The sequence below is a fragment of the Triturus cristatus genome, chromosome 3_2 (genome assembly GCF_964204655.1).
Source record: "Triturus cristatus chromosome 3_2, aTriCri1.1, whole genome shotgun sequence".
In the NCBI taxonomy this organism is placed as follows: Eukaryota; Metazoa; Chordata; class Amphibia; order Caudata; family Salamandridae; genus Triturus; species Triturus cristatus.
In genome coordinates this window covers 693,736,421-693,748,550 of record NC_140584.1, presented here as the reverse complement: position 1 = coordinate 693,748,550, position 12,130 = coordinate 693,736,421, and the positions used below count along the sequence as shown (strand labels likewise).

General features: G+C 46.9%; 1 protein-coding gene across 1 annotated transcript in view; it reads right to left on the bottom strand.

Moving 5' to 3' along the window:
• Positions 1–12,130, bottom strand: part of HSPD1 (heat shock protein family D (Hsp60) member 1) — a 189,155-nt gene that overhangs the window by 36,850 nt on the left and 140,175 nt on the right. The window contains exon 9 of the mRNA XM_085648746.1: positions 11,865–12,110. Coding sequence (XP_085504872.1) covers positions 11,865–12,110 — 246 coding nt within the window. The remainder of the gene's footprint in view (positions 1–11,864; positions 12,111–12,130) is intronic.

The following is a 12,130-nucleotide window of genomic DNA, read 5'->3' as shown; positions in this document are numbered from 1 at the left end:
CCGAAGTCTAGTTTGGTGCGCTCGGTGCCGACGGGTTTTGCTGGCGTCGAAGGTGTGGTGGGCCTCGATCCGACCAGCGTCACTTTCGGTTTCAGTTGAACCAATACAGCTTTTGGTTTCGGTTTCGAAGAAGGGAAACCAGCCGGTTTGGGTATTAATGGCTGCCGCTGAATGTCCGAGGCCGGGCCAGAGGGCGGGGCCGAAGAACTGCGGGATAGGTCTTGGGTAAGGCCCGAAGGCGATCCCTCGACCGGAGCCATAGACTGGCGCACTGGGACATCCTCAGTCTGTACGGGTAGGCCTTGCTCGTCACCGGAGCTACTCTCTTCGGCCCCTAAGGCCTCATTGTAGTCTCCTACCTCGGTGTCGTCTTCATCTCTGCGAAAGTCTTTCTTCGACGTCTTCCGATCTGGAGTCATGTTCGGAAGCGGGACTGGAGGGTAGGTTCTCCACGTCTTCGACATCTTCGTTCTCGGTGCTGAAGAGGTCGGCTGGGGCCGGTGCCACTTGCTGCGCTTCGAGTCTCGCTGCTCGTCGATTCCGGAGAGTCTTCTTGGATCGGAATCGGGCACAGGCCATACATGTAGATTCGTCGTGATCCGGTGAAAGGCATTTGTTGCACACCGGATGGACGTCGATGTGGGGATATTTCGCATTACATACAGGACACCGCTTGAATGGTGTCCTCGATTCCATCGTCGATGACGGGTCGATGGTCGGGTAAGATGCGAAAAAGTTGGTTCTGGAAGTTAGTAAACTAACAAGATACTATCGATACCGATCGGGAACAGTACCGACGCGAACTAAAGGCCTTTCGGCCTAGAAAAAGTTTTTCCTAACTTGAGTCAAGATAAGCACATCCGAACCCAATGGCGGAAAAAAACAATCTGAGGATGGAGAGGATGCCCATGCGCACTGTAGTCCAGGGGAGGAGTCACCTATCCCAGGATACTTCGAAGACTCTTCCAGGACAACAACGTGCAAACATCCGGACCCAACACTAGGCGGCGATCTATGCACAGATATGAATTCAGCAGCCCACATGCCTCGAACATACTGATCGGAGCTCCAGAAGATTTATGTGGAGTTTCCTTTCGGAAAGGGACCATTTGCCGCTTATCTGTAGTTCTTGGAGGAAAGCTCCCCAGCCCTCCAAAGATGCGTCCATGGTGATGATATGTGGAGTAGCAGGAAGCAAGAAAGGCAAGCCTTGAGAAAGGTTCTGAGGGCAAATTCACCACCTTAGAGCAGTTTTCATCAGAGGGGTCACCTGGATGACGTCGAAGGACCCCGTACATTGGACCCATTGAGCTGAAAGCGCTTCTTGAAGGTCGCATGTGAAGGCGACAGTGTGGAACTAGCAGGATGCAGGAGGACATCATCCCAAGCAGGGATTTGAAGAGGCGCACAGAAACGTATGCGAAGTGCCAAGGAAAGAAGTTTGTCTTTGCGCTCCTGAGACGGAAACGCCTTCCTTTGTATCGTGTCGAGGGTAGCACCCAGGAAACGTATGTGCTGGGAAGGTTGAAGGACTGACTTGTCCTGATTGATAGTCAGCCCCAAACAGTCAAAAAGCCTCAGACAGGCGCTGGAAGAACTGGACGTGCTTCTAGAGAGGGTGCTTTGAAGAGCCAGTCGTCCAGATACGGTAATACTTGATGGTGGTGTTGTCGTAGATATGCAGCCACCGGAGAAAGACATTTGGTAAAAATGCATGGCGCTGATTTGAGTCCGAACGGCAGCACACGAAATTGGTAGTGCCTGCCCGCCACCGTGAATCTCAGAAATGTTTTGTGGTGGATCGGGATATGAAAATAGGCATCCTGAAGGTCTAAAGTCACCATGTAGTCGTCCGCAATGAGAAGCTGTAGCACCTCCTGAAACGACTTTTCAGGAACTTGTTCAGATTTCTCAAGTCCAATATCGGTCTTCGTTTTTTCTCCTTTTTGCGTATGAGGAAAAAACGGGAATAAAATCCCTTTCCCTTTTGATGTGGGGGGAACCCTCTCTATAGCTCCCTTCTGGAGCAGAAGTGCCACCTCCAGGAGTACAGCACGCAACTTTTTGTGAAACATAGGTCAGGGAGGGATTTTGGGAGGTATTTGGATGAATTCTAGAGAATGTCCGAATTGAACCAATTGCAGGACCCAACAGTCCGTAGTGATTTGTTTCCAATTTGTTAGAAAGTGGGAAATTCTTCCTCCAACTTCGGAGGGCAGAGAGGAGTTGGAGACCGGCAGTTGTGGGAAGTCATTGTCGCCGAGCAGAGTCTGTCGCCCTCCTTTGCCACGAAAGGAAGATTTTGTGTAAGTGGTGTGCTGTTGACGTTGCTGGTACTGTGGCCAATATTGCCGAGTGGAAGAAAAGAAAGATCGGTGTTGGAAATCCCCTCTAGTAGATGGTTGGCCTCTCGCTCTTGAGCCTCGAAAAGAGGGGTTCCAGAATTGCAGGGTACCCAAAGCCCTAGCCGTGTCGGTATCCTTTTTAATACCTTGCAAAGCTTCATCTATGTGTGTCCCAAAACGAAGCTGGCCATCGTATGGCATGTCCAAGACTTTGGTTTGTACTTCCGGTCTGAAGTAAGTCGCCTTCAACCAACCCTGGCACCGTGGTACAGCTGCGCCAGCGAGTTGGCGAAATACGGTAGAGGCAATATCCATTGCACAGTCTATAATTTCGGAGGCAGATCTCTCACCCTCCAGTAAGATCTTCTTCGCCTCTTCCTTTGACTCTTCCGGCAAGGTCGCAAAGGTATGGAGCAATGTCTGCCCACATCTGTCGATCATAACGTCCCAACAGTGCCAAGGAATTGGATGCACGCATTGTCAAAGCAGACATTGACGAGAAGCGCTTGCCAATATTGTCCAGCCGCCTACCCTCTTTGTCCGGCGGAGCAGTCTGCAAAGCGGAAGGATTTTTTGATTTCCGCTGAGCAGCTTGAGTAATGACCGAGTTCGGTTTCGGATGGCCTGTCAGGCAAGCCGGAGCAGTATCTGGAGCTTTACATTTCTTATCCAGACGAGGCAATACTGGAGGCACAGAGGAAGGGTTCTGCATGAACTTTACACCCTGTTCCCATATGTAGTCTATAACAGGGATAGACCTAACGGACTTCTTAAAAGGCGCTTTAAAATCTTAGAGGAAACAATCCTGTTGGTGCGAGGGCATAGGTATTTGAAAGCGCTGCGCCGCTCTCTCCACGATATTGTGAAAGCCTCCAATGTTCTCCGGAGGAGAGTCAGCTGTGGTAGGAATGGGAGAAGCTGGACAGGGAAGTATGTAATCATCCCACTCGTCCCGATTAGATTGTGAATCTTGAAGTTCCCCTTCTTCATGGTCTTCTTCCTCATCATCTGTAGAAAGATGAGGTGGTGATGTGACAGGCTCAGACTAAGTTCAATGGAGGAGGTCGTGGCCGTGGTGTTGGAGGCACAACCGGAAGCAGAGATGGCGCAGACGTTGGAAACCGCTGCTTATAGTCCGAAATGAGGAACTGTAAGTCAGAGACCAGGGAAGCAGGCAGACAAACCATGGGAGGTGGATGGTATTCCTCAGGAGAAACCTCCTGATCTTCCTGCCCTTGATCTTCGTAATCGGAGCCGTCTTGGTATTTAACGTGCAGTTGCGATGGACTTGTCGCTGTGCAGATCATACTGCCATCATCAGTCTTCCTCCTCTAAAAGATGCGCTGGAGGCAAGAGCTGGACCCTACTAGGAGAGGTCAGGGTTGGTGTTAGTGCACATTTGTTGATTTTGAGGTGCGCATATGTACTTTGTATATCAGAATCTGTAGCCGTCGACGGGCCCGTCGACAGGCCCGTCGACGGCATAGACGTCGACTGAAGTGTGGACGGGCATCATAGTATATTGAGATGCCGTCGTCAGGGCCGTTGACGATGAAGGCTTTGTTGACTGAGCCGTCGTCGACGGAGTCCTAGTAAACTATGTTGTCGATGGGACAGTCTTCGTCGACGGTGTCGCCGATATCTTTTTAATTTTCAGCATAGACGAGACAGACCTACCGGCTGTCGACAATGGAGTTTTCGTCGATATTGATAGGGAATGAGACGCGACAGAAGTGGAAACTGTCGTCGTAAACGAGGTGACATGTACTGCCGTCGATGGAGATTTCCCTTATCGTTGAAGCCACCGTCGACGAGGTAGTCGTCGACGGGGTGGATGAAGGCTTTTTGAAGACATGAAGAACTTCCTGAGGAGAAACGTTCGCTGGCAGAGTCTTAGGAGGGACCTCTGAAGACTTTAAGTGCCTTCTTTTGAGGTGGCTGCGACGAAGGGCCCAGAGAGGCCACCCTTGGTCTTTTCTGAGAGGACTGTGAAGAGATGGAAGAGCCCTCACTTTCCTCAGAAGACAATGCTGTATCTTTGTCTTTAAGCCTCTGGAGCCAAATTAAGAGGCACCCCTCACGGTCTTTAAGGATTTTGGAGGAGAAGGTATGACATTCCTTACAATCCTTTAAAGAGTGGTTTGGATAAAGGCAGTAGAGACAGTCCTTGAATTGATCGTCCACATGAAGTCTCTTTTTCCCACAGGAAGCACAAGACCTGAAAAGGCCCTTCTTCGGAGTGTCTGCCATGAGGAACTGAAGAACTTCACCCAAAAAATGGAAAGTTGAAGCAAGAAACACTGGGAATCCAGAAACAAGGAATGCTGAGCAGAGCTCAGTGGAGACTCCCTTAGCAGGACGTGCGGTAGGAAAATCGGAGGTACTAGAGCTCATTCCAGGAAGGTTCTAGAGGGTGGTGATAGCCGATTGGCTATTCTCCAAAGTATGGTCCTTTTTTGCAAAAGGATGTGGATAGGTTACTAAGGTGAGGCCTTTGGCCTATTACTCTATATGTCTACTGAGACATTACTTTATTTATGTACCGGGGACTCCCATCCAGACGACAGGGAATGATTCAGGCATGTGAATCTATGAAAGATACCCTAATACCGGATAATGGGATATTTCCTACCACCTTCAGAAGGATCTCCCTAGGTAGATAAAGCAAACTGAATGCAATTCAGATGTAGTAGAAAGACAACACCAAAACAAAGAAATAACCCCGATTAGCATTTTAGAAGGAAAAGTGCCTGTATACCTAGAATTAAAAATTATCTAGTCTCAGAAAAGTGAATGACTTGCAGTAAAGGCTCTGTGTACAGGTGATGCTGCATGTGTGCAGTTTCTACTTGCATTAAAATAAGCCTCAGTCTGAAGCTATGCTGGAAATGGCATCCCATGCAGAGGAAGACAGACTAAGCAGTATTAGGAGTTGCTATAGCTAACAACCCTAGGTTCCAATCTCCGGATGAAATGTCTGGAAAAGTAAGGCAACTAACAGGTGAAAATCACTAAAAGAAAAATAAGGCAACGGCTAGCAGTGGTTCCCAAATCTCAAGTCAGAAAGGAATATCAAAGCATTTATGTGGGATTATGAAACTGCAAAAGCAACAGCAGACAATGAAAACATGCAGTACTACAAGCACTCAGAGTAAGGAAAATGCTACTTACCCAGTATGCATCTGTTCTTGGCATACAAAGCTGTAGATTCATGCGCTTTAGCATAGATCACCATCTGGTGTTGGGCCCGGATGTTTGCACTTCCTGCCCTTGATCTTCGTAGTCACAAGGTAGGCGACTCTTCCTTTCGGTGATAGTGCGCTTGGGCATAGACTTCATCCCCAGATTGTTTTGCCGTAAAGGGTGATGGAGTTAGTAAGAGTAGAAAGATGTCCATGTATAGTGCATCTAAGTAAGATAATACTGCAACAGATAAAAGGTACCCGGGAGGTGTGTGGGTGCATATGAATCTACAGCTTTATATGCCAAGAACAGATGCATAGTGGGTAAGTAGCATTTTCCGTTCGAGGCATACGAGCTGTAGATCATATGCTTTAGCATAGACTACTCAATAGTTATCTTCCCAGCGGTGGATAACCTGTATCTGTTGCAGTGGTTTGAAATAGTGTTCTTAAAACTGCCTGGCCTACAATAGCTTGTTGTTTTGCTAACACATCTACACAAAAGTGCTTTGTGAATGTGTATGGTGTAGACCAAGCTGTAGCCTTGCAGATGTCATCTAAGGGAATGTTCCCTAGGAATGCCATAGAAGCCCCTAGCTTGCATGTAGGGTGCGCTCTAGGGAGAATTGTTAAGGTGGGTTTAGCTTTAAGGTCGCATATTTGGATGCACTTAACTATCCATTGCGCAATACCGGTTTTTGAAATGGGATTGTGTTTATGTGGCGGGGAAAAAGTAACAGTTGTTTAGTTTTACTAAAGGATTTGGTTCTTTCAATGTAATAAAGTATCGCTCTTTTCACATCTAATGTGTGAAGAGCACGTTCTGCTACAGAGTATGGTTGAGGAAAAAACATGGGTAACTCAGACTGGTTGAGATGAAAGGCAGAAACTACTTTGGGTAAAACATTTGGGTTAGTCCTAATAACCACTTTGTGGTGAATTTGCAAAAATGGTTCTTGTATGGTTAGTGCCTGGAGTTCACCAACTCTAAGAGATGTGATGGCTATAAGAAAGGCAACCTTGCAAGTCAGAAACTGTTGGCTCAAATGGTAGGCCCATGAGTCTTGTAAGGACTATATTAAGATTCCACACAGGAGAAAATGGAAGTCTAGGAGGAATGATTCTTTTGAGTCCTTCCATAAATGCCTCAATAGCGAGTACACGAAACAAGGACAAGTGTCGAGTGTTTTGTAGGTAAGCCGCTATTGTAGCAAGCTGCAGTCTTAATGATGTTAATGCTAAATTAGTCCGTTGTAGGTGTAACGGACAACAAATAAGGTTTTGAATTGAAGCATCAAGCGGATTAATTTGATGGTTATTACAATAAATTACAAATAGTTTCCATTTTGCTGCGTAGCATGCTCTTGTGGTAGGGCGACTAGCCTCTGAGGAAGTTTATGCAGTCTGGCTGGAGATTAATGTAGCCAAACTAGGATTTCAGGTGCCAGATAGCAAGGTTGAGTTGACAGGGATCTGGATGCCTTATCTCTCCATGGTTCCGAGTGAGAAGCTTGAGGAAGAGGTGTAGTTTTTGATGAGGAACTATTGATAGTTCCAACAGTGCTATGAAGCATGGTTGTTAAGCCCATGTGGGAGCAACTAGGATCATTGTGAGGTAATGTTTGAGCTTTCGAACCACTAATGGAAATAGCGGAAGAGGTGGGAAAGCATAAGCAAATATTCCTGACCAATTGATCCATAGCGCATTGCCTTTGGACAATGGGTGTGGATACCTGGACGCAAAGTTTGGACATTTTACTTTGAGGTGTGTGGCGAACAGATCTATCTCTGGGTAGCCCCACATTTGGAAAAATGGGAGAAGAACTTGAGGGTGTAGTTCCCATTCGTGGATCTGTTGTCTTTGACGACAGAGCTGATCCACAATTTGATTTACACCTGGGAGATGTTCTGCAAAGCGATGTATTTTTTGTTTTAGGTATCTCCATAAGCTTTGAGCTAGGTGTGAAAGCTGTAGAGAGTGTGTCGCTCCCTGTTTTTGTATGTAGAACATCGCTGTCATGTCTGTATGACCTAGGACAGCTTTGCCTACTAAATGTAGCTGTAAAGCTTTCAGTGGTAGAATAATTGCTTGCAGCTCCAGATGGTTTAGGTGGAGTAGTCTTTGTTGTAGAGTACACATCCCCTAAATGGTATGTTTTCGAAGATGAGCTCCCCAACCGGTGAGAGATGCGTCCGCTGTGAGCACTATCTGTGGAAATGGGTCAATGAATGACCGCCCTTTGGAAAAGTTGTGTATTACACCGCTGCAGAGAGCGGGGAGTGCGGCCGTCCACCAACACCAGATCGGTTAACAGACCTTGAGCCTGGTTCCACTGATGTGCTATGCATTTTTGTCAGGGACGCATTTGGAGTCTTGCGTAAGGAACAATTAGAATGCAAGACGCCATCATTCCGATCAACTGCATAAACACTCATGCTGGTAGTGAGTTATGTTAAAGGTAATTTGTTGAGCGCACGTTCACCAGATGGTTTCTTGGCGCTGAGGGAGGACGGCTGAGGTTGCAAAATAGAAAGTGAGAGTCTCAGTTGTAAGTCTGGGTAAATAGCCAGGTCTTAAATAGTTTTCTGAACTCCACGTAGGAGTCAGTGGTCCACAAATGAAAAGGGAGAGCTGAGGGGCCAAGGTCTTGTATCTAAGACATCCATGTTTTTTACGTTTGAAGGTATGAGGGACCAACAAATTCTTGTTTGAGGAACGTAGGTCGCGAGAAGGGATGTACCGATGTATGTTTGAGGCGATAAAGGCAGGGCCACGTCCTGAAAGTGCTGTGGTTGAAACTGTGATATTAGGGTTTGCATGTTGCGTATTCGGACTGGGTTGGGGTATGCTAGAGTTATGCAGGAGTCTGTGGCTCCTAGGTAAGCTTGTGTATTGGAGGGTTGAAGATGAGACTTGGTGAGGTCGACAGTGAATCCCAAGTCGTGAAGCAGCTGAACTGTCTAGTGAGTGTGTTGTATGCAGCAGTGTTGCGACTTGGCTTTTATTAGGCAGTTGTCCAAGTAAGGGAAGACGTGAATGTGTTGTCTTATTAAATGAGCTGCGACTACTGCTAGGCACTTGGTGAAAACTCTTGGTGCTGTAGTTACCCCGAATGGGAGGACTTTGAATTGGTAATGTTGTCCGTCCACCACAAACCTGAGATATTGCCTGTGAGCTGGGTGAATGGGAATATGGAAGTAGGCATCCTTTAAATCTAATGTGGAAAGAAAGTCGCCTAGCTGAAGTAATGGGAGCACCTGCTGAAGGGTGATCATGTGGAAGTGGTCCCATTGAATGTACAGGTTTAGTTGTCTCAGGTCCAATATGGGCCTGCGGGAGCAGTCTTAATTTTATTAATCAAAAAGTAAAGGGAGTACACTCCAGTCCCTTGATGATGTAATGGGACTGGTTCTATTGCAGGTTTGTCTAACAGACAGAGGATTTCTTGTTTTAACAGGGTGAGATGTTCTGGTGACATTGCAAGCTGTCTCGGAAGGATTGTTGGAGGAGTACTGGTAAGTTCCAGGCAATAACCATGTTGGCTAATTTGTATTACCCACTGAGGTGATTGAGGACAAGACAGGTAGGAACTGTGAGAGAAGCCCCCTGACAGGAGTGGAATAATGGAGAGAAGTCACTGTTTATTGGCAGGGAAGTGCGGGTGGAGTTACCTCTGCCTCTTCCCTGGTTATTATTTCCTCTGTAACCTCCTCGAAAATATCCTCTCGAGGAGTTAGATTGGTTGTTCCCTTTGTAAGAGGAGGAGGGATTTTCTGACAGTGTTTTTGAGCCACCCCTGTAAAAGGAGCAACGAAAGGAACCCCTGCTAGAAGGTATGGATTTTGCAGTTTCGGTGTCTTTCTTAATTTTTTCTAATGGAGTATCTACTGATGGCCCGAAAAGATGCTCTTTATTAAAGGGCTGATTAAGTATGGAGGATTGTACCTCCTGCTTGAATCCAGAGATGCTAAGCGTGTCTCCGCAACAGTATGCTAGTGTTAATAGCACGAGAAGCTGTGTCCGCGGCATCTAGGGCGCATCTTATGAAGTGTTGGTGATGAGCTTCCCTTCTTGAATGAGGTAGTTCGCTTTAGTTTTATACTCCTCTGGTAAATGTTGTATGAGCTTTTCCAACTCAACAGTGTGCCCTGTCGTAGCGTGCCAACAGAGCCTGAGCATTGGCAATACGCCAATAATTGGCGGCTTGTGAAGCTACTCTCTTGCCAGAGGCATCAATAAGTTTAGACTCCTTATCAGGAGGAGGGGGGGGGGGGGGGGGGGGGGGTCACCTGTAGTTTGAGAGTTAGCTCTCTTGCGGGCGTTATTCACAACAAGAGAGTCTAATGGTAACTGACCTTTAATTTATACAGGGTCTGTAGGAGCTGGCTTGTATTTTTTTATCCACCCTAGGTGTCAGTATCCTGGCTCTAACTGGGTCTTTGAATACCTAGTCAGCATGCTTTAACATGCCCTTCAGCAAGGGTAAAGTGTTAGTAGACCTCCGAGTGTGTGAATGTTTCTACAAGGAAATACTCTTCTAGAGAGGGTCTGTATGTTGCTCCACCCCGTGATATTGGGCAGCCCTGTTGATAAGTTGTGTAAAGCCAATGTTGTCATCAGGTGGGGAAGGTCTGGAGGGCTACATAACAGGGTCATTAGGTTGACCTGGCTCCTTATCATAATCATCCCAGGGATCAGTGTCATGTGGTATGTCTGGATCTTGAGGGATATGAAGATAGTCATCCCCATTCTCAAGCCCAAAATAGTCATACTGTGAGTCAGTTGACATTGGAGGTGGTGAATTTGATGGTGTAATGTTGGGAACAGGAGGAGGAGATGGAGGTATATAAGGGGGAGATGGCTTAGTGCCCATCTCTTTTTCTTCAGAGGTATAGGGTCATCTTGTGGGAGGTCTAACTTCCGTTTTTTAGTAAGAGCAGCCAGAAGGAGTCCAGTTTTCGGATCAATACCAAGTCTTTTTTATTTTGGATCCAGAGGTGTGTCTTCGGATGGAAGTTGTTTGGAAGGAGTATCTGTCCCTTTAGGAGTAAATTTTGGCATCCAGGATTTAGGCTCAGTGTCTTTGTGGCTGAGTGTTTGGAATCCAAATGCTTAATTTTAGGCTGTGAAGTCTTCGGAATGGCATGTTTCAGCTCCAAACTTTTCGGGCAGAGGTTGTCGGCTCAGAGCATTTCGGCTCAGATGCTTTAGGCTTGGACGCTTTTGGTTCAGAGTCTTTTGTTTGAGGGTTTCGGCTCTGAGGTTTTCTGTATCGAAGAGGTTTTCGGTGCTGACGGCGTAGGAAGTGGCACATGTTCGGTGCCAAAGATGTTGGTTCGGCACCGGACTGGGGCCGGCTTGAGCTTGAAGGCTTGGGTTTGTTTCATAGCCGGGCTGGAGGGCAGGGCATCTGAAACTCTGTCGACCAGAGCCTGAAGGGAGATACCGAAGCCTTATCTTTTGGTTGAGTGGGTACATGGGGATCTGAACTCGCGGTATGTTGACCTGGGGAGGCGGCTTCTTCTTCCGGTGCTGATCTGCTGCCGTGTTGCATCTCGTGGCGTCAAGCCAGCCCATCACGGATGGTCTTCTTCGATCGGCATGATCGACAGGCTTTGCAGGATTTTTCTACGTGTTCCGGGGATAAGCACAGGTTGCAGACCTTGTGCAAGTCGGTGCATGGAAACATAGCACAACACCTGGGACATAGCTTGAACGGAGTACGTTCCATCGACTGCTGCCGTGGTCGGCACGGGTAGGCCCGACAGCCCACCACGAAGTTCTCGATCAAAGGTTTTTACAGTGTACATGATGCACGTCAATGGGAAACCGCGATTTAAATACAATACCATCAAGTGTAGAGGATTGCGCGTGGAAGGCGTTCGTAAAAGATACCGAACAGCAGCAATACACATCCAAACCCGATGGCGGAAAAAAACCCAAATCTGGGGTTGGAGTCGATGCCGATGCGCACTATCACCGAAAGGAGGAGTCACCTACCTCGGGACTACAAAGACTTCTTCAAAGAAAAACTAAGTGCAAACATCCGGGCCCAACACCAGATGGCGATCTATGCTAACGCATATGATCTATAGCTCATATGCCTCGAGCATATATTTTTATCTGTGAAAGCTTTGAGTTCATGACTTTCATGAGCTCTTCCACTCAGTATGTCCCAGCATTTGCAGTTCGGCACACATGAAAGTATCACCACTAATTTTGCTCAGGATTATCTCTCAAGAACAAATGCTTTGATTTTATAGACCAAAATCACTATGTATTGGCATTACAATATAGACATTTACACCACATTATAAACCACACAGTTGGTCTTACCTTCAGAACGGCCACACCATCAGAAAGCTTGGCAAGTCTTTCATTCAACTTTTCTTTTTCATAGTCACTATTTGTACCTTCCAACTGTTCCATGATTTCCTGAACACGCTTTTCAATTTGAGTTTTATCCCCCTTCCCTTTCAGGAGCATGGTATCATCTTTGGTCACTATCACTTCTCCTACTTTGCCAAAATCATGAGGTTGAATATCTTCAAGATTTAAAGTCAGTCCCTCTTCTCCAAATACCTGCAATACAAGACCAATGT